Source organism: Python bivittatus, unplaced genomic scaffold (assembly GCF_059951505.1).
Source record: "Python bivittatus isolate LINGU-HERP-01145 unplaced genomic scaffold, Pbiv_v1 ctg000700_np1212, whole genome shotgun sequence".
Classification (NCBI taxonomy): Eukaryota; Metazoa; Chordata; class Lepidosauria; order Squamata; family Pythonidae; genus Python; species Python bivittatus.
In genome coordinates, this window is record NW_028277098.1 from 49,117,678 (window position 1) to 49,141,599 (window position 23,922).

The window sequence follows — 23,922 nt, forward strand, 5'->3', positions numbered from 1 at the left end:
CCTCGCCAGCTGCTCCAGCTGGAGGCATAGCTCCCTCGCATCACTACCACTTGCACTATATGTGTGAAATCTCAAAAGCAAGTCAGAGGTAAAGTTGGAAGCCGACTCTCCCACTCACTAGCAGCTTTTGTCTCCTCACACGGCCAGGGTACTCCGCCAGAAGCAAAAAAAAAAAAAAAAAGGAAGCCCTTCGGCTCAATATCCCATCCGAGCACGAGAGGGTTAAGCCAGGGGGCGGGGTTTCGTTCTCGCTCTGCCCTCTCCCATTTTCCACCTCGGGGGCGGGGCTTATCCCCGGCATAGAGGCGGTTAGCGACGGTTGGGGCCCTCGGTGCCTCTTTAAAATGAAACTGGCCGGGGTTGGGAGTAGCCGAGTACCAAAGCGCGCGCGGGGGCTGAGGTTGGGCTTGCGTGGAGCGGGAAGCCGGTCGGGAGCCGCTGCTTACGGCAGTGGGCGCCGCCGAGCGCGGGGTTCCAAGGGGGACGCCAGCGCCGCTGAACCGGCGGTGGCGACGAGCTTTGCCCTGAGGGGGTAGAGAAGCGAGGCGTGTCCCCGCCGTGGCTGCGCGCTGGCTTTAGAGAGCATCGGGAGGGTTTTGTTGTTCTTATTAATCAGTATAGACCTGTCTTAAAACTTTCCTTTTTAAGAACAGTCTCCCCCATCTTCCAACTGCCTCCATGCAGTTTCATTTTCCCAAATTCTGACCTTTCTCGTCTTAAAATAATTCTTGTTTGTCTACCCCCATCTTTTAATTTGGATTTGCGAAAGAAGCTGAAATAAGTGGCTCCATTCCCCCGAAGCAAAGGGGAAATTTAAAGGAGGGGGGCATTTCTTTTGCTTCCTGAGAGGGGAGTGGTTTTCCTGAAGAGGAAGCCATCGAGCTATTCTTAAAAAAGTTTCTCCTGTACCCCCTCCCTTTTTTTTTTTGTACATGTTTGGGAGGCTAGGCTTTATTTCGTGCTGTGCCAGACTTTTATTTTTTAAAAAGTAAAGACCTGGCAAGAGAACTCCCAGCGATCGTCGCCCACCTGCCTGTTTGTCACAATGTACAATACAGTGTGGGATATGGATCGCGATGATACGGACTGGAGGGAGGTGATGATGCCGTATTCCACGGAGTTGATATTTTATATCGAAATGGATCCTCCAGGTAAAGCAGTTTTTGTGTTCAGGATTAGAATCGTGGTGCTTTTACAGTGTCAGCCATCTGCAGAAGTTCATTGTTCTCTCTCCCCTGTGGTGCAGGCTTTGGCTTTCCCTGCCGGAGAGGGGGGGAAAAGCTATGCTTGTTTGGAAGCCTATAAACTTTGCTCTTATACTATTCTAGTCCTTGTTTTTAAAGGACTTTATTTTGTAAACGTGGAAAACGTTCTCTATTTAAATTCCAAAATCTAGGGCATCCAGTTTTCCTGTCCTCCAAAGTTCTATTTAGTGAGTTAATACCTTCATTGAAATCTAACCTGCCACCTTTAAGAGTTGGTTTATGTGCCAACTAAACTAAATATTTGGTTATAAACCTTTAATACTGCTGTTTTCTAAGACTTTTTTCCTTTTAGTTTTCAGTTCCATGTTGGGTTCTCGCAAAAAAAATCTAGTGTCCAATCCTGTGCTTGTTTACTTGAAAATCTGTCCCCTAAGTTCAGTGGGCTTTTAAGGCCAAGTAAGCATGCATCTTATCACAGCCTAAGTCTCTTAGAAGGGGTAAAGGCATTATAAAATTTAATATGAGTATTTCCATTGCTTGAAAGGTATTGTTCTTACTTTGCTCCTGCATAGTGCTTCTTTTGTGCCTAGGAAGGATTAAGATACAAGAGGAGCCAGAGGTTAGTTGACTCTCTGGTGATGTGTTTAGAATTATGATTGTGAGAGTTTCACAGTGCTTGAAGCTTCTGCTTTGGTGAAATCCTCAGTATGAAAAAATATATCTATACGTTTTCTTAAACATTATCATTTTTGTTTTTGAAAATGTTTTTGTTTTGAAAAATTTTAAATGGAGAAACCACTCTTGCCATTACTTGGTATTGCTCATCCCTGTGCAGATGGGAGGTCGTTACATTGTAAAGCAAAAGTAATAGCAGAAATCATCCTTGTCAACCAGATGTAATAGCATTATACTTTAGACTTTAACCATGGTGATGATGCTAATTTCTCCTTCACTCATATCTCTGGAGAAAGGCATTCAGTAGGTTACTAAGAAAGCCTAATTGATGAATGCATGATAATAAGAGCATTTTCAGGCATCCAAAGTTTATAAAGCTGCTGCTTCAATTTTCTCTGAGGTTTAAGCTTCTTTGATTCTTATAATAAATTATTTTCTGTTTTTTAGAGTAGTCTTCTAGATACTGAAAAACTGCCACTGTGATTCTTTCATTATTACAGGATTATAGTCTCAGTGTTGGAATCCCATTGAATTAAGTAGAATTTTCTTACGAATAATCATGTATAAGAATTCTGATAATCACTAAACTAAATGTGCTCAGTTTTTCAGTGTTTCTTGCATTCCATGAACTTTACAGGTTGTTATCTTTGTTTTATTAATATTTGGAGTTTGATAGAAGTTGTGGTACAGTATGGTAACAAAATAAGGTACTGTAGAAGTTTAGGATAACCCAGACTCTCAAAACTCTTGAAATTTTTATTTTAAACCTTATTTTTAATGTGTCTTTCCATTTAAGTTAAATGTTCACTTTTTAAACAAGAGCATGTCACTTTGGTGAACCAATGCATAGCTAAGTGCATCTAAGCAGTCCAACAAAGCTAAAATTCATTGTAAAGCTAGACTGTTACATTTACAGTCTTTCTAGGATACAAGCTTTTTACACTCTAGAGGGGAAAAAGTTATATTTCTTTGAATTAATAATGCAAATGGAGCAGATTCTGCATGGGACAATTTTGCAGTGTTCACTCCAACTTTAAGATGTTTTAAGGATAATATTGGTTTAGATAACAGAATGTAACAGCTTGTAATTAAAATGCTAGTTATAAGTTCATATTTTTAGCTGTGAACAGGTAATACTGCCTCTAAGAATAGAGCAAGCAAATCATTATAATCCTTATTCCCACTCAAATTTTGATGCTTCATCAGACTTTTATCTTGTTTCATTAAATCCATGAGGACAGGTAACTTGTTCCATAGGTTTTAAAGAAATTGTGTTCTCTGCGGGTTCCATGTGTATGCAGCAATCCTATGGTTGTGCGAAATAACATGGTTCTTCAAGGTACTTCTTATGCTAGGTAATTAGGTGGATTGTTGCAGTTCTGATAGGCAACATGGTATATGTGTGCCTATAGGCATATTCTTAATGCCCTCCAGGCTCATTGTGCTCTCTGAATTTTTTAGATTGTTTTAATTAAAAATGGGACACTGGCATACTGTAATGTGAAGCACCAGCCTGTAGCATCGTATTTGTTTATAATAATTTATCTGAGCTCCTCATAGGCCCAGTAGGTATTCAGAGGAAATAGAAAAGATAGTGCAGCTCAGTGTTTTGTTCAGAAGTATGCCCACCTGTTCAAAAAAAAGGCAAAGGTAAGTTGGAGGGATAGGGAACATTCTGGGGGGTTAGGGGAATAGGAGTGCAGAGAGCAACTTCACTTCTTTCTGTTCTGGTAAATATATGTTGTGTGGCTGATAATGAACACTGTTACAGCTATTTAATGAATAGGCAAACTCCCCACCCCCTGTCAATCATTTGTGAACATGTCTATAATATGCTCTCAGAATTTTAAATGTGCATATTTTTTCAAAAAGTTCATTACAGTCAAGATATTTGGATTTAACTATTTGCCTGTTGAATGCAAGTTTTCATTTAAGCTTTGATTTAACAAGACTTCTATTTGTGAATGTAGAGCTATACTGTTGCCTTTGGTGGCGGTGGGGGGGGGGGGAGCTTTTGTCAAGAAGATGTTGTTTTCCTATGAGGTATATACCAGACCCTAAAATCATGTATTTCATTTCACTGATTTGTTTAGAAAAAGTTTGTGATTTATGATAGAATAGTTTTACTAAAGCTTAGCATGTAATTTGACTTATTCAGGAAAGAACACTATATCCTGCATTTCATTTGCTGAATGTTTACTAAATTATTGAATAGTTAATACAGGCAAGTTCATGGAAAAATGAGAAGCAGACCCTAAAAGCTTTTTTTAGGTGCATAAGTGTAAAAAAAGAAAAATCAAAAGTAAATGAACAGGATAGAGAAAATAATATTGGAAGTAATCATCATTACTATTTGTAAGAATAGGGTATTTGTGCTTAAATAATCCTGATCCTTTACAACATGTTAAATCTTTTAAAATTAAGACTTGTTCAAGCACAATTTAAACTGGTTAATGCAACACATGAGTGGGGAACAGGGATATACTGAGTAATTCCACCCCTGATGTGTTGATTGATTAATTGTTCCTCTGATACCTGCATGTATGCTGTAATCATGAACACTGGAGGAAGGCATATTAGGGGTAGACTACTTGAAATGGCCCCATTTCTCTGCTTGATCATTGCCTTCCCCTTTAGGTAATACCTGACTAGGGCTTTATTGGATTTAAATTCTTATAGTTAAGAGAACTTCATCTTTTTTTATTAAGAAGTTTATTATAATGTTCCTTATTGTTGATTTCTTCTACAGTACTGTAGAACTTGTTTGTGAAACGTAGCACTGGAAAGATGTAGGCCCAATAGTAGTTTCCAAGATTTTTTTAATAGGTGAAACTTGTGTATTTTAATTGAAGATTTTGGGGATGTATAAGAAATCCAATGCATCTAGTCCTGATAGAGAAGCCCCACTCATTTCAGTGAACTAAAAAAATGCATGACTTAAGAACAGCAGTCTGCATTGCTGATAATATAATTTACTTATTTACAAAAATGGTATGTCATTTCAAGCACTGACACGAAGCAACTTCCAACAGTACAATAAAATAAATACGGTAAAATACAAACCAATAATTATTGAACCAGAAGATCAGTTATCAGTATCAAAAAATTAACAAACTCTGTCATAAAAACTCACCAGGTAACACACCCATAACTCGGATACAGCATAAAGCTTATTCCGTGAACGCTACATGAAACAGTATTTTAACCGCCTTCCTGAATTTTAACAGGAAGGGAGCCATCCCAACTTCAAGAGTGGGGGCACAAAATATTCTAGAAGTTGAAAGCCATCTTCAAGAAATATTGTTTCTTTAACCTACTCTACCTCTTTCCCAAATGGCAGGGTGTTACAATTTCAGCTCTGCTTGTTGAAATTGAATGAGCAGATTTTACGTGGTATCAAAGATACCCAGGACCGACACCATACAAGACATTATTGGTAATAACCAGCACTTTGAATTGCACTTGGAAACAAAACCAGTGTAGCTCCCATATTAAAGATGTAACATGGCTGTAACAGCTGTCATCTACTAACCATGACCAGCTGTATTTTTCACCAGCTATAGTCTCTGGACGTCAAGGGTAGACCCATATAGAGTGAACTGTAATAGTCCAAGTACAAGGTGAAAAGGATGTGAAATATTGTTACTTGTGTTTCCCATTCTGAGAACAGCTTCAGCTGGTACGCTGAAGCTGGGCAAAGGCTTTTTTTGCTTGTGGTTCCAGCAGGAGCTGCAAGTTCAGGAGGACCCCTGTTGCAGATCATCTCCACTTAGGGAAGTTCAAACCTGTCCAGAGCTAAAGATGGAGTGGAATATAGCTGCATATAATCTGTCTGTTAGTGACACATCACCTAATAAGAGAATGGCCTCTTTAGCAACTTCATGTAAATATTAAACAATATGAAAGAGAGGGCTGAACCCTAGAGTACCCCACATTGGAGTAGGGTTTGGCCTCTCTTCTACCCCACTCCTGACTGAAGCTACTCACTTAGGGAGGAGCAGAAAAATGCCTCTGACCCCAACCCATGTAGGTCAATGGTATTGAAGGCTGCTGAGAAATCCAGGAGGACCAAAAGGATTGTACTTTTCCTACCCAGATTCTGTCATCATACACAAGAGCAACCAGTGCAATTTCCATCCAATGTCCAGGTGTGAAGCCTGACTGAAAGGGATCCAGATATTCTACTTTATCTATGACCTCTGTTGTTGCCAACACTTTCCTTTAAGGGGAAGATTGGGAATGTGGCAGAAATTGTCCATCTTGGCTGTTTAAGGGCAGCCTCTTGAGGAAGGGTTTCACTTCTTCAAGTGATCTCTTTCAGGTCAGATGTATTCAGTCCTTGTTTTTCATGAGCATTACTTTAGGCATACCTCTGTCATTTCATCTCCTGGAAGTCTTCTGAATACCATAGAGCAGTGTTTCTCAACCTTGGCAGCTCTGACATATGTGGACTTCAACTCCCAGAATTCCCCAGCCAGCCAGAAATTAGCCATGTCTGTGGTAAGCCTAACATAAACAAACTAGTCTTTTCCCAGTTGTATTCCTCTGCAATTAGTATGTAGAGGTACACTGCCTGTGAAAGTAGAGACAGTATGACTAGTAACTTCTGATAGTCTTATCCTTAATTCTCTTATATATTTAAATAGAAGTGCAGACTATTTTTTCCCAGCCAGCATAAATGTGCTCAGTTTTTGCTGAGCTGGCTGGGGAATTCTGGGAGTTGAAGTCCATGCATTTTCAGGTGGCCAAGGTTGAGAAACACTGCCATAAAGAATCCCACAGTCAACTAATAGAATCTGCTCAGAGGCAATTATTGCAAGGATCGAATATCGGTATCCTCGTAACCTAACTGTAAGTTCCTCACACTTCCTGGAGTCTGGAACCCTCTCAGCAGCCCAGCAGATCATTACCCCTTTTTTTTCCCGTGTAAAATGTAACATTTTTATCTTATTCACACATATGTGATCTGCTTAACTAGCTGACTGTAATCAGACCTGATTAAGATTTGGTTGGGAGACCATAAGGATATATTTGAGCTGTAGACTACATGCGGCAGTAAAAAAAAAAAAAAACCCAAGAAGAAAGCAGTGGCAAACAACTTCTTTACTGTTGCCAAGAAAACTATGTGAGCATGTCTGTGAAGTCACCAGGAATTGAACTTAAGAAAAAGCTTTGTTTAGACTAGAGGAATCTGTAGACCAGCACTCTAATCCCACAGAAATTAGCCATGTCTGTGGTAAGCCTAACATAAACAAACTAGTCTTTTCCCAGTTGTATTCCTCTGCAATTAGTATGTAGAGGTACACTGCCTGTGAAAGTAGAGACAATATGACTAGTAACTTCTGATAGTCTTATCCTTAATTCTCTTATATATTTAAATAGAAGTGCAGACTATTTTTTCTGGAAGGTTCCTATACATACGAAATGTTCATCTAAGTTCAGTATTGTCTACTCTTTTATTGTAATTGAAGTTTTGCCCATATTGTCTCCATAAACTGCTTTGAGTCTTTGTTTTTTAAACAGGAAGTAAGTGGTATACAAATATTTTAAATACTGTAGAATAAATGCATGGACTTGGCAATTTAAATTGCCAAAATACCTTATCTTGCTTCATTAGTATTTAATAAAGGGTTTCTTGAAATAATGTATTGCAGTTACTAGTATAAGTGAGAAAAACTAAATAGCTATTTTTTTTTTACACATTTTATTGACTTACAATACTTGCAAATTAGGGGTTAATAAATTTAAAGCCTTTTCAAATATTAATGGCCACATTTTTCAGTGTTTTGGTCCAAATTTGCTGCTGTTTTGTATGCCAGAATATAATATCAATTGTTGACTTATTTCTATAGTCTTCATAGATAATTTCCAATGGTGAAATTTTAAACAGCTATTTTGTGCTGATTACAGGTTCTTGAAGAAAAATCTTCAAAGATACCAAGCAAAGAAATTGATTGTTGATTAAAAATACTACTATAGCTTGCTTATAGAGTTTAGGAGCTCCTTATTTTATCATACATGTTGGCATTTCTTCACTTAAAGGCTTTTTTCAAACTGGAAATACCATATGCGCAGATATGTGGTAGGTAGAACTAGGAGTTTCCTCAAATATTGTGTAAGCTTTATAAACAATGGCCCCAGCCAGGCTTTAAGAAGGAAGTTGGGTTTATCTTTTCTCCTTCCTTCTCCCAAGAGGGCACAACCAGGTTCTGAAAGCTTCAGTACTAGTTTTAAAATAATTGCTTTAAACAAACAAAAAAATGTTCATATTAGAAACAGAGGTCAGTTTCCTCACTTTTAGAACTTCAAGTTAGTTTTTTATGCAGAACTCCATTTGAAGTTAAAGCCACTGGAATTTCAGCAAACCAATCTGTTTGATGTTTAGTTGCCCATAGTTTGCAGAGATGCTAGCTCCTGCAAGGGAGATATGCCTTCTGAGGGAGGCTCACAGATGTGCAACTCTGTTTGTTTGGCTGTTAGCCATTAATTTGCAAAGATGTTAATTATTCTCTCACAACATGAAGCTTCTCAGTATCTTCCAGCTCTCCTCCGCTTTCCTGTGTTCCTGGCTGTTAATTTGGGCCTTGAAACAAAAATCTTATCTCTCTCTCTTCTAATCCAAGGACAGAACTTTTTGCAAGTCTTTCTACAATATTTCTCTTCCCTCATTATCCTTTTATAATGCAACAACTAGAAGACTAGCTGATTCATCCTGTCAACATTTATTTTCAAATCCTGATGACAAAGTTGCTGCTTCTTCTTTACCACATTATCCTCTCCTTAGTTCCCAAATAACGCAGTGGTATGGGCTACTGAAGACTAGTACATAGGAGAAGGATGTATCAGCTGAACTTGTCTTTGGAACTTGGAACATTTCTTCATTAGATTGGTTACAAGGTTTTTGGAGATGTATCTCCTTTCATTTGAAGTATGGATTACAAGTCTATTTGGTAGTTTAGTTATTTTTAATAAAGTTTATCTACCATAAATGGCAGCACTCTTCTCTTTTAATTCAGGACAAATAAACTGCCACCACGTTTTCTTTACCTGGGTCATGTAGTGAACTGATAGAGTTAAACTGCTAAAGACAAGCATGTGAGCCATGGATTGGTTGATTGCATGGCTTGCAGCCATCTCAGAGCCTGATGGTTGAAGGGCTTTTATGCTAAATAGTGATTCCACCGCCTACTTTAAATAGCTATGCATTCACACTCTGTAGTTGAGCATCTAGTTTCTCTTGGTAGTAACTTCTGGCTGATTACTATCAGGCTATGCTTATTGGGTGGCACTTACTCAAGTGTTCCCACTTCCAAAGCATACACCTTCATTACAGTATAAAGAGCTGTGAAGAATTGGAACATTTAGTACTGGAGCTTGATCGAAGGTGGGTTTCAAATTCTGAACACTTCTTCACATGCCCTAGTCCATTGCACTTTTGTTGATTTTGATTTATGAGTTGGGAGGAGCATCTTATCTGAGAACTTAAGGATGAACTGTCTATACCAGCCACCATTCCTAGAAATTTCCAGATGTTTAATATACCAGATTTATTTTGATAGCCATCCTCCATGCATGAATATTTCATAATTTAGACCCAGTGCACTATATAACGTTGAAGAGTCCTTGCCAGTTGTGATAGAAAGAAGCAAAAGCAATACTTTATATCCAAGGTGGAAATCTCGTAACTTAGTATTTCACTCATATAGCATCCTGTTGTCTGTGGACTTGATATAGTTTTTCTGCTGCCCCCTCTTTCATATTCTGATTTGGTCTAAAGTCTCCTGCATTTTCAAAATGTACCTGGTAGCACTTGTGATAGATTTGGGATTTTCCTCCCAGTTGTCTCTGACCATTTGGAGAGGTCCTCTGACCTGTCAAGCATATAATAATACAAAGAGAAAGAAATCTAAGAAAGCTATTGGTACTTCTCAGTAAGCAAGTGAAAGGTGAATCCCACCTGTGCCCATTGGAGCTGGTCCTAATAATGTATTTGATTACATCTATTTATATTTGATTAAAGCTTTCCTATGTACATGGTACTGGTCCCTTTTACTCTTATTTTTTATAAAGGAGTTTAATAACTTGACTAGTTAAATTTTTCCTTGATTGGTAATCAGCTCCTTGCACATTCTAATCTGCAAGAACAATTCAAACAATGCCATCCAAACTGCCTGGCATGGACCAATTCTGGGTACCTGATAACCTGATTACATACTCTGAGAATGAACTTGAATCTTCTTTGACTTTTTCATAAAGATCCATAGCTTTTCACTGAAAGGGAACAACCTTCACTGGGGCTTTACATAGTACTCAAGATTGCACCATTTCTGCATTGTTTGTATCTATCAGAATTATCAGCTGACATCCACAAATCTTCCCGGGCACCAAAGCATATAAACTATACAGGGAGTCACAGTTGCAATTGTGAGATGAGCAGCTATATAAATCAGTATAATGAATAAATAAATAATATACATATATTCATGGCTTTGATGCCTGACTTAAGGAATCATATGCCTTAGCCATAAGACTAGTGCCTGGCACTCAAGCAGCAGTACTAACATAGCCTCTTTCAGAATGTGGTTTTTCTGATTTAAAAAACCTCCTCTCTCCTGGAATCTTGCTTCAGTTTAGATTTTTTTTTTCAAGGTAGGAACAGCAGCTTGCAATTCCCAGGGAGTCTCACTCCAACTCTTCCTTGATTCCAAGGATCAGAGTGAAAGTTTTGCTGTGGTGGTCCAATTTATTCCCCGCTTCTGTTCTTGTGCCTTCTGGTTCTTCCAGGTTTCTTACTTAGACTTTTCTGTGGATCTTCAAGTGCATCAAATAAGCCACAGGTTGGGTAACTCTGAGAAATTAGTGTGGGGGTCATTAAAATTCTTTAATGAGGTCTTGAGATAAGGTCATAAGGCAGTTTGGGACTCTCTCCCATTCTCAAAAAAAAACCCTTTCTAGTCTTACCTGATAGTAAGAGTGGTGCTCTCACTATCAGATAAGGTCAGGACTCTGAACTCAAAATCTTTACACTTTCTCTTGGGAGAAACACAGCTTTAACCACATACCTGTCTCTATTAAAACTGGAAACAGCCTATCTCTAAAAATACTTCTAATGACACTTGGCTATCGCAATCACCATTTGATGTTTGGTTTCTATAAGATTAGGTACAGTTTCAGCCACTATGAAGTGACCATCACCATCACTATGGTGCCCCTTCATTTCACATTGTAGACTTCCTTTTAAAAAGGTTACCTTTTTGTCCTTTAGTTTATTGAGGGCTTTATTCATTGTTGCAGCCATTGGACCACTGGCTCCTTATCAGAGTAGTGTTTAATATGTTTAGGGATATTCTTAGTCAACCAGATCTTACAGTGTTGAGTCCTGTAGCCTTCTTTTCTACAATTGTGGTACAGTTTCTTCTAATTTCTTGGCTTTTTGTGGCTTTCTTTTAACCTCCAAGCAGTTCTCTTTCTTCCAGAAATCCTTCCCTTTTGAGGGCCAGTTATTTTTTTTCCCTTACAAAAGGCACTAGGACTAGGCCTGCCACCCTTGCCACCATGAAATCTTCAGCCAGTTCCAGAGCACAGCTACAGCAATCTGAATGGTATTCTGAAACACGCCGACATACAGCCTTCAGTAAAATGAACACATATTGGGAGACTGTCTACTATATCTTTGACAAGAGAGCTAGTGACCCTTCTATACCATAGGATAGCAATATATGTCGGATTCTGTCAAAGTCTATTTGTTGTTTTGAAGACTTATCAATTGAAAATTAGACTATCAACATAGGATTTAAAATCTTAAGCTGGCCACATTTTGATTGATAGCACTTCAGACATGAAGGCAGCAGAATTCATTAATCTTGCCGAATTAAAATCAAAAGTGTATATAGATGCTTAACCCCCTCCACTACAAGACAAATATATGCACATAAAAAAAAGAGGGTAACCATTTTAATGAAGGAAAAATCAAATATGTGAGACAGTACTTTTAGATCAATTGAAATGTTGTCATTGCATTCTTTTGAGTTTCTTATAACTCTTCATTTTGTACATCTGCCTGCCAAATGTATGTAAAGCATGCAGGGGCATATTTCTCCCATCTCCAGATATTGCCTAGTAGCATGATTAGATAATTTTATTCCACAGTTTTTTATTCCCCAAAGCTTAGACATTATAACATTGACAGTGGACGTTAAAGGCAAAATTCTTTTTAACTTGAATTACTTTAGCAACAAACTTTGCATTAGTGAACTGTTTTCTGTTGCATTAAATTTTGGAATTAAACCTGCTACAGCACACTGACTTCATAAAATGTCTTTTTGATTGTCCAATGAATTATAGAATGAAGGTTTTAACATGCTTTTGTTAAGTAAAAAAATGTTGGGAAAAAAAGCATGTTGTGCAGAGGTGTTATCATTTTCTAAGAATAATACTTTTGTGAAGAGAACTTTACTAGATGTGTGAAGATTAGATGTCATAGTTGCTGAGTCCACATAAACTACAGAGAACACAATGTAAAGTATATATGTGTGTATTCAGTAGCATTCATATGGTTGTCAGATGACCCAATCTGCTAAAATTCTGTGGTGTGAATCATGATTACATACATTGAATTTGATCTTTATAGATTTCTTTAGTCAGATAATGAAAGTTTGTGAAACATGCTTTTTCTCTGTTATCTTTCCTTCAACTCAACTTAAAACAAAATATTCTGACTTCATAGTTTTGTTGTAAATTTCTCCAACATTAATAGAAAGAGAACATGATACATAAACACATTATAGTTGTGGCATAATGCTGCTGCAGAACACTTCAGCCATTGTTATAGTTAATATTCTGTTTCAGAAGTCAATTTCCTTCTTACTGGCAAAGATTTTTAAACCAAGGATTAAATGTGAAGCAGTACTTATTGATGTTTATAGCCGCAAGTAACACTGAAATTATAATGAGTAGAAAATAAGTACAGTTGAAAAGGAAGGTTTTTTTCTGAGTATTAAGACTTCTAGTGGAAAGTAACACTGAAATTATAATGAGTAGAAAATAAGTACAGTTGAAAAGGAAGGTTTTTTTCTGAGTATTAAGACTTCTAGTGGAAAGCTATCTGAATCATTGGATACTAGGGAGAAGCACAGTAGTAGAGCTTGAGCATACAACTGATAGGATTTGTGTCATTTTGGGGAGTCTGATTATCATATTTTATACCGTACTCCAAGTGAACTCTCTGCACTTTGTGTGTATCTGTTGCTTCCCTTGTGCTTGGCATTTTTGAACTGTCTGAATTATTATTTTACTAATATATTTGTCTTTGAATCAGCAGTGTTTCTAGCATGGGTCATCATATTGGAGCCATTTATTTTTTTTCAAACCACTATGTAAAGATGATTGCGTTCTTAAATTTATGGTTATATACGGTACCCACTTGTTTGGAGGCTGATTATTTATGTACTCCATAAGAATAGATAATTGTATGTGAGAGGTTATTGGTCTACATGTTTCACATTATTTAAGAATTTATATGTGATCCTTCCCAACATTTTTTCCAAGCTGTCATAGAATAGCTTTCCATATCTACTATCGATATGACAGGACTACAACACTCAGAATGCTATTGACTATGTTCTTAGCAATTGTATTTTCACTATTGGCTTCCTATGATTTGTAGACTTAATGCATCCTATTAAATTTAGATCCTAAAAATTGAAGAAGGAATTTTAAAGTTTTAGCTGTGTCATTTTTTAAAACATACTAAATGAATATTTACAATATGGATGGACTGTAGAATGCTGAACAAAATATGTAATTTTAAGATGCTTAAAGGCTTTCTAGCAACAATTGATGGATATTGTGGAGTTACATATTGATTTGTGCTGGATTTCATAATTCCCTTCTGTGGGATTGTTAAAAGATAATGGGATTGTTTCAAACTTCTTTCTTACACCACAGAAATAGAAGGGTTACAAAGTACTGTACTTCTCAAATCAGAGATGTAGCAGGGGATAGCCCATCTCTGACACTGTTCTGAAATCATGCACATGCCAGAAGAGCAAATGCAGTATTAATCTTGGTGCTGCATTGTGGGTCTTTTGGGTCAGTTGTGCATCAACATGTAGATCATAATGGGTGGTTGGCATAATGGGATTAGTTGCATGTCAGGTATGTATGTTTGCACTTCTGTATCTTAGCATAGATATGTATTTAGCTCCTTACTGAGTAGGTCCTTTAATAGTTAGCTGTAATGTTTCTGTTTTTGACTTGAGATACGATAGTTGGTGCATCTGTTAGATTCATCTTTTTATTTTTGAAATTCCAGTGGCAAAATTGAAGCTGGCAAACTATACTTTGGTGATCTTACTCATAGTAATGAAATAGCTATGTGTTATGCTATTTGTTAATCAGAATAGTTATAACTGGACAACTTTCTGGAAAAATAACCATTAATTTGGTTCAGTTTGGACCAGTTTGTCTGTTTTTGTAAAATGTATTACTTCTGGCCACACTCAATTTACTTTATTAAGTTTACAAATTTTACTCAGATTTTAGTCTGAGTGAAATTAAATGGCATTTATGGCATTATGTCTTCTTCAATATACCAATAGATAACCAGTGTGCCCTAATAAAACAGCCTGTCTTTGATATCTTTTCTTTGTGGTAAGGTAATCAAGAGCAGCAGGTTTTGGCAAAACTCACACCCCTGTGGCTGGACATGACAGCCTATTGATTTTTCATGTGCAGGACTCTGTGGTGAGATACACAGCCCTATGCTGCAAACATCTGTCTGACTTCACCTTCCAAGTATTTAACTGAGTAACCTGTAATAGATTTGACTTTTATTTGTGGATGTGGATAGATTGAGAACTAAAGGAAGACTAATCTAGACAATAAGGTAATTTTATTTTTTATTTTATTTTACATTTGTACACATATATCTACTGAACTATAGTATATTTCATTAATCACTGCTAGCTTCAGAATGTTAAATTAGTTAAATGATCTAACAGTTTCCAGAAAATAGTAGTCTTTTTCCAAATCAAAATTATTATAAGATCTCCTTAGGTGAATTGTATCACTATGGGATTTTTCGGTATACATGTTTTTTTTAATCAGCATAAAGCATTCACATTATGTTACTGACCAGACTATTTCTTTAGGGTTTTATTTTGTCTTAGCAAAGCATGGATGCTATATGGAAGCTAGCAAAAGTTACATGTGTATTGATTTAGGGCCTATCACTGTATCTCAATCCAGCTTATCAAACAAAGTAATTATTGTGCAGAATGCTATATATGTTGCCTTGAGTTTCTGGAAGATGGGAATTAACTAACTCTATTAGAGGAAAGGAGAGCTCTTTTTCCAAGGAAAAGTTTTTTAAAAATCAGAATATAAATAACTTTTCGAAAGCTTATTTTATTTATCTCACTGGCTATAAATACTCATTTAGAAAGCTGAGAAATCCTGTCAGTACTCTATACAAATTTGGCTTAGGCAACTTCTATATCCAATCTTAAGTAATTGATCACCTGCTTCATGATAAAAGCCATCATTCTTTAAATGTAGCACACTATAAAGCTGTTTTTTCCTAGTCAATAATCCTGAATCATCCTGCTGGAAAACTGCTGGGGAGCCTCCAGGTATAAAGAGAATGTTACTTGTGATTTTGCATTCATCTAAATCTAAGGAGGTAAGGGGCTGCAACTTGAATTCAGTAGAAAGAAGGTGCTATTCATTAAAATGTTTGGTACAACAGAAAAGAAGCTACTTTTTCTGGTATCATATGGCAGCAAATGTGCCATTACTCACATGCTTGGTTATAATAAATAAAGGTTGCATCCCAGTTCCTTTTCCTCTACATATTGAGGGAAACAGTGCTGCAGGGCTATTTGTTTTCTTCTGCTTTTCTACCTTTCTCAACTGGTAGAGGCAGTACGTACAATAGCATTAATTTTAGACCACTTTTTGTGGTGTGTGACTCTTACTTTTGATGATCAGACTGTGGAGAAATAGAAGAGACCTAGCTGAAAAAATTGCTACAGTACTATCAAGAATTGATTTTGTCTGTCTTAAAAGTCTGAAAAATGAAGCTACAGAAGCTTTGTCCCACTGTTCCATCGCTCCCAAAAAATTGCAGAGGAATGCGGGTATCGTTCTTTTGATGCTACTATAGTAATATTGCAGGAAAAAAATAAGCAAAAAACAGAACCTATAATGGTTCATTAATGATTTTCAGAATTGGTTGAAGCAATTAGAGGGGTTCTTCAACTGCAAATTAATGAGAACAGTGAAAATGTTCTCTAGGGGTATCTTTTAGTGCCGAAAGTACAATCTTTCTTTGGCTTCCTTATTATAAGCAGTAACATCTTGGAGAATATTCTGAAAAGGAGAACCAAAATATGTTTTATGACAATTGGATTTCAGCTTATATCTCAGCCATATTTATATTACAAGCGTTCATTTGGAATAAAATAGTAAGATTCCATATAGCAAATAGCAAATGTTTCTATACATGCATGTAATATCTATCTTGCCTTCTTCCTTTAGTTTTGTTTTGTGTAATGATGTGGCTACTTGGCTCTGAGTGTGCACTAATATTGCTTCACTCCTTCCCCTCATCCTAGGGATGAATATATTTTTAGATTGTAGCCTGAGGGAAGGGACTGTCTTTTTATTGTTCTGTATGCTGCAGTGAGAGACATTCCTGCTAAAGTATGGGATATTAAATAAATAGTCCCCCCCCCAATGTTAGGCATATTCAGTTATCTATTTTCATCTTATTTAAAGTTTTATGTTACAGCTTGCAATTTTATTATATTGACCTGCCAGTTGTTTGGAAACCCTCTTCAGAAGGTACATGTCTTAAAAGGCAGGAAAGAAATCTTAGTTAAATAAATTGGTTCCTAAGAAAGAAAGAAAGAGAGAGAGAGAGAGAGAGAGAGAGAGAAAGAAAGAAAGAAAGAAAGAGAAAGAAAGAAAGAGAAAGAAAGAAAGACCTTATGATACTGCATTGAATGCAGTGGCTTTGTAATTGTCAAGAAGGCCACTAATCAGAGTTGTACAGTTGGCTTCTGCCTGGAATGAGAAGAACTGGTTGGTCCTGAGGTTGATTACTGTATCTGGAAAAAGTAGTATGTCTGAGAGAGATTAGCGAGTTAGGATCACAGCAAATTTGCATTTAAGGTATCTACATATTTATATAGCTCAGGAGCCAAGTAACAAATTATGCAGGTTATTTGCTATTGGATCTTGAAAAAAAAAGTCAAAATGATTTTTAGAGTGTCTGTATAACCTCTTTTTCATGCCATTTTTGCAAGCTAAATTGCCCTTCCTCCCCTTGGTTGCTATGGGGTGAGGATACAGATATCCTCCATGAAACATAGAAGACACTTAATAGCTTTTAGTTTAAGCTAAAGATACAAGTCTCCATTGAATATCCAGATTACTTTTACCTTAGGGATAAACAGGCAGAGGAGACTAATTAATATTATTCTAGGTACTGTTATAACTCTTCTTTTTTAATCTCCAAGGACTTTTCCCTTTATATGAAAACAAATTATAATAGTCATAAAAATGAGAAAAGTACATTCTATTTTTTCACGGCTCTTCTAATTCTTGATTAGCCTAATGGTGACATGTTTTTACTATTAAATACAAATGTACAATTAATAGCATACGAATATTCTTTTTTAATCTTATTACTGTTCTGATCAAATTTGTTTTGTTATGAGGTAACAAATCTACAAATAAGCATTGAGTAAAATCATCTTCAAATATTCGGCTGCAAAAAAAAAAAGGCAAAAGAAAGGATTTGTCTTATTTCAGAAGAACATGAAAGCAAAATAGCTGAACTAAATGAATGTTTCTCTTAGAGAGTAAGTTTTGAAATGATGAAAGGATGCAACGTAAGCCAGTACAATGTAGTGGTTAAAGTGTTAGATTAAGATTAAAGAGATTCACTTCCAGTCCACTCTTAGTGATATTTGGTTGGTCACTCTCAGCCCAGCGTATCTGACAGGGTTGTTAGAATAGAATGAAGGGTGCTCCCCATAAAAGAACTGGTATTCACAAGGAGGGAAGGGATATTATATTTGTCATTATATTGTTACAAGAATAATACATATAAAATAATTTGCATCATTTGTCCAATGACACTGAAATAGGCATAATGTCAGTGTGGCTTCCACCAGATGCCTACACGTGTAAGCCTCCTTGAGCTCCTGAAAAAAAGGAGGAATATAAGTTTAACAAATAAATGAAGACTATTGGATTTCATCCATTCTGCCAGTTGGTGACCACCTGATCTCATGTTTTAGCTTCATACTAATATCAGAACTTCCATCATTCTTTTATACACCTACTGGATTACTTCTCAGTAAATTTCTCAGACATTAACTGATTTTTAAAATTAAAAAAAATCATTAAATATTGTTATGATCTATGCATAAAGTATAGGGAGATTGTGGAGTTGTAATATTTTTCTTTGTGAGGGGAAAACATACTTTATGACAGCACATGTTCAAAATTTGACAGTAGTGACAGCTATGTATATTTGAGTGTCACATTGGCATACATGCTGTTAAATGTAATAGGATTTATGTCTGAGTAAATATGCATTATATTGTACTATAACAGCATTTCCTCCTCTAATATATTCACTTTGACCCCTTTGACATGGTTTAAGTTGTTCATATAGATCCTGTTAACAGCTGGTTTAATCTTTTGATAAGAAGAGCTCATGATTACAGCTGGATTGAGGCTGTTGGCCTCCTAACTTCTGAATGTAGTTCATAATATGCATGAAGCAAGAAATTCATTCAATAGTCTTGTGATACCTAAAGACTTAAAAATATGATATTAATGTTTTGTTTGGATGCACTAAGGTATATGTGCCCTAATAAATCTTTCATTTTGCATTTGTAAGTACACGTTTGATTTGGTTATTTTGCTATAATGGAATAATACTCATCAGACCCAAAAGAGATAGTAAAATAATTTGGTGGATGTATTATTTCCTATCTCTGTTATCAAATGTGATTCTAGAAAATTTAGAAGGTTGTAGATGTTATCACTTGCTTATTTAATATTTGATGTCATTATACAAATATGAGATATTAAAGGGAATTTTTTAAAGTTTGTTTAATGAAACCACTAGGAAAATTCTGAAGTGTGTAAGTAACTTACCATTACTTAACACACACAAAGCCATAGTAATAGCCTATTCGTGCCCATTGGTACAATAACCATATAAAGTTTGTTGCATCCATATTGTGCCTGACACTTACTTTATTCATTAAATTATGTTTTCTTGAAAATGGTATTGATAGTTTACTTAGTAATAATAATTGTGACTTCTGTCTCAATGTATGAACTAATAAAATGCTTCCTATTGATGAGTTTTAGGATTTAAATTCTTGAAACAGAATACATTCTAAACAAAAGCTAGAATAAATCCTAAATGAAAGTACAACAAAAGTAGTCAGCTTTTTAAAAAATTTTCACACAGTATAACAAATCTGCATTGCTTTTCAACAAGATGAATTGAGTATTACTCAAACAATAGTTAAACACAATCACAATCTGTGGATTAATGTACAGAATAAAATAAATGAGTGCATTCTCTTATAAGTGTAGAATTAATTTAGTATTTGCATGTACCCATTTTAAGTCTACTTAGTATCAAATAACATTTTTCTTTATCAGTGTTACAATGTAAGATTGCAGAAATATTTATTCTCTAAGGTTTATTGTGGTATGATTTAGAGCATTTCCACACTGCCACTGTTAACTCCAATTCCTCCAAAACAATACCGTACTGTATTTATCTTTACTTTTGCCAAACTCAGAACACAGAATATGCAGGAAATACCCTAAGAAAATCAGGGCTTAAGCAGGTAACAAGTAAGAGTTCAAACAAATCAGTTTCCCATTTTCTGAGCTGCTACTGAATAGCAGCAACAGCTCCCACTCATCCCTACTCCACATCAGAGGGAAATTTAAATTGTTAATATCCCCCACTTGTTGATACTAATTGATACTAATGTATTTGCTCATTTGTAGGGAAAGGAAACGTGATTGCTATGAAATAAGCTTTCTGGTTGCAAAGTTGCCTTTTCTCCTGTATTTAAAATCCTTTTACAAGTGATGAAGATGAAAGAATAACATATCAACATTTTTGTAACAAGATATTTTACCCGCAGCCTCTTAATCATGGGTTCCATACTGCTATGGTGGGCCAAAGAGGGAAAGATCCTTGTCAGTAGGCATTGTTTAGGGGCTATCAGAAACAGGATGCTGAAGCTAAGAATCAAGTGACAGGATGAGGCAAGAATTCCTGCCAACGAGAAAAACAACTCCATTTCTGCAGAACATCAGCATTGCAGAAGAAAGTACTAGCTTTTCTCCAGTTTCAGTTTGATATAAGCCACATAGAACCAGGAAAAAAGTGGCTCAACATTTACAATACAGACCATACTCTGGGAACCCTGGAGTTTGAAGCAGATTTTAAATTAGCATAAAAGTTAATATGGAAATGCTCGTGGTATGCTATGAGTTTCAAAGGTTATAGTCTAAATGAACACCTGCAGTAGATTTGAACATATTTTTGGAACTTAGATTTCTAATGTATACTTTATTAATAAGGAAAAGCATTGGAAAAACACGACCAAATCATCTGTTACATTTACAGTGCATTCGGAAAGTATTCAGACCCCCTTCACTTTTTTCAATTTTGTTATGTTGCAGCCTGATACTACAATTGTTCAAATTCAATTTTTTTCCTCATTAATCTACACTCAGTACCCCATAATGACAAAGTGAAAACAGAATTTTAGAAATGTCTGTAAATTTATTAAAAAGGAAAAACTGAAATATCACATTGGCATAAGTATTCAGACCCTTTGTAACACTTTAAATTTAGCTCAGGTGCCTCCCATTTCTCTTGATAGTTGCTGAGCTGTTTCTACACCTTGATTGGAGTCCACCTGTGGTAAATTAAATTGATTGGACATGATTTGGAAAGGCACACACCTCTCTATAGAAGGCCTCACAGCTGACAATGCATACTCTATCAGAGCAAAAGCCATGAGGTCAAAGGAACTGCCTGCAGAGCTCAGAGACAGGATTATTGTAAGGCACAGATCTGGGGAAGGCTACAAAAAAATTTCTGCTGCACTGAAGGTTCCCAAGAGCACAGTGGCCTCCATAATTCTCAAATGGAAGAAGTCTGGCACCACCAGACTCTTCCGAAAGCTGGTCACCTGGCCAAACTGAGCAATTGGGAGAAGAGCCATAGTAAGAGAGGTGACCAAGAACCCAATGGTCACTCTGACTGAGCTCCAGAGATCCTGTGTGGAGATGGGACAAAGTTCCAGAAGGACAACCATCACTGCAGCCCTCCACCGATCTGGGCTTTATGGCAGAGTGGCTAGATGGAAGCTTCTCCTCAGTGCAAAACACATGAAAGCCCACTTGGAGTTTGCAAAAAGCACCTGAAGTACTCTCAGACTGTGAGGAACAAGATTCTCTGGTCTGATGAAACCAAGATTGAACTGTTTGGCCTCAATTCTAAACGTCTGGAGGAAACCAGGCACCGCTCATCACCTGCCCAATACCATCTCAACAGTGAAGCATGGTGGTGGCAGCAGCATGCTGTGAGGGTGTTTTTCAGCAGCAGGGACTGGGAGACTGGTCAGGGTTGAGGGAAAGCTGAATGGAGCAAAGTACAGAGATATCCTCAGTGAAAACCTGCTCCACAGCGCTCAGGACCTCAGATTGGGCTGAAGGTTCACCTTCCAACATGACAACGATCCTAAGCACACAACCAAGACAACACAGAAATGGTGTAGGGACAACTCTGTGAATGTCCTAGAGTGGCCCAGCCAGAGCCCTGACTTGAATCCTATTGAACATCTCTGGAGAGACCTGAAAATGGCTGTCCACCAACAGTCCCCATCCAACCTGATTGAGGTTGAGAAGATTTGCAAAGAAGAATGGCAGAAAATCCCCCAATCCAGGTGTGCAAAGCTTGTCACAACATACTGAAAAAGACTTGAGTCTGTAATTGCTGCCAAAGGTGCTTCAACAAAGTACTGAGTAAAGGGTCTGAATACTTGAGTACATGTGATATTTCAGTTTTCCTTTTTAATAAATTTACAGACATTTCTAAAATTCTGTTTTCACTTTGTCATTATGGGGTACTGAGTGTAGATTAATGAGAAAAAAATGAATTTGAACTATTGTAGTATCAGGCTGCAACATAACAAAATTGAAAAAAGTGAAGGGGGTCTGAATACTTTCCGAATGCACTGTATATCCCACCTTTCCTCTAGGAATTCAAGGGTGTATATATCAAAATTCCTTCATTTCTTTGAATCTGGGTCCCAGTCCATGTCCTTAACCACTATACCGCTAACTTTTTAAAAATTAGGTATATTCAATTTTATTTTATCACATCTCAGGCCACTTCATCAGATGCATGGAGTGAAGTCCTATGAAAGGGACTTTTCATTGCATGGACCTGATTAAGTGGACTGAAATGCACAAGGGTTAGTGTGACAAAATAAAATTGTTTAATCTTTTAAGTTACCACAAGATTCCTGGTAGTACAGGTAGTCCTTGCTTTCTGACTGCCTTGTTTAATAATTGTTCAAAGTTATGACTGTGTTTAAAAAATAGCTTTGCAACCAATCCTCACATTTATAACTGTTGTAACATCCCATGGTCATGTGATCACCATTTATGTGCTTTGCAAATGTTTCAATTAATGACCATGGTGATTCACTTAACGACTGAAGGTGAAGTGAGGTTGTAAGCCCGTTGTGTTCACATGATGTTTCACTTAGCAGCGGAGTTGCCAGTCCCAATTGTGATCACTAAGTGAGGATTACCTGTAGTGTAAAAGACTAGTATGACTACCTTTTAGAAACTCTTTCTTTTTACTATCTAAAGCTTCAGTTTGTTTCATATTTTGAGAATATGAAGGCTGAAGTCTTGTACACACTTTATTTGTACATGAAAGCCCACTGAATGCAAAAGGCCATTATTTCTATGTAGATAAACACATTCACACAAAAATTGAATTATTGAGCTAAATTATATGTACAGAAAAGAAAAATAATTTGCAAAGCATGAGCAGCTGTGCTAAAACTCCCTTCTAGAAACTCATAAATAGTCAGTGTACTGACATCGCCAACATATGATCTCAAGCGCATTTCATATTTGGCTGAAATGCTGTTTCTTTCAAAGTTCAGTTTCCCAATTATCAGTTACCATCATCTGAATTCTGAATGCAGCAGATCGGTTGTTGATGTTGAGTTTAAGAGTGGAAGTAGGGCTGATACTTTAAAAGAGCCTATTGCATTGTGAGAAGTTGTGTTTCTTATTGTGGGAAATCATCTAATTTAGCTTGCATGTGCCAGCTTGCTCTTGAAATCTGAAATTGATTGTGTCGATTCCCAGATATAGAAAAAGAAATATTTGTCAAATCATTAGCTTTTAAATAACCATAGGTTATTTAAAGCCTAAACACTGTATGTAAAACTAGATATGGGTATTGTTAATCAAAGTTGCTTTTGTTGTACTGAATTTTTTTTCCAGAAGAATAGTTCAACTGTAATATCCGGGCATCTCAGGGGCAGGCAACATTCCTGACAATGAAAATCATTGCTAGAATTTTTAACATTGTGTTTTCAAATAGACCCTTATATTAAAGAAAACCTAAAATATTTAGGATTCTATCAAGAGACCACAGTACGAATAAGAGATCCCCAAGGGAAAAGAGCTATTCATGCATTTATTCACTATATTCATATTTTTGTATAATTTATATTTATTGCATTAGTGAAGCATTAAGTGAGGGAATCTTATTTTCAAAGGAAAATATTTTTTCTGTCTACATTCTTTATCCTCCCACTCTCCTCCCACTACATTAAACTATTTTATGTTTGGCAGCTATAAAATACATGTCAGGGTTTAATTTAAAGTGCACATGTGTATGTACCTCTGTGGCAGTGCTCTTCTTCATCAGTATGATTTTTAACAGTTATGTAAT

The 23,922-nt window shown here is 36.5% G+C and overlaps 1 protein-coding gene across 1 annotated transcript in view; it reads left to right on the plus strand.

Moving 5' to 3' along the window:
* Positions 1-300: 300 nt before the first annotated feature.
* Positions 301-23,922, plus strand: part of PIK3R3 (phosphoinositide-3-kinase regulatory subunit 3) — a 44,250-nt gene continuing 20,628 nt past the window's right edge. Inside the window, exon 1 of the mRNA XM_088154421.1 lies at positions 301-1,151. Coding sequence (XP_088010547.1) covers positions 1,046-1,151 — 106 coding nt within the window. The 5' untranslated portion in view covers positions 301-1,045. The remainder of the gene's footprint in view (positions 1,152-23,922) is intronic.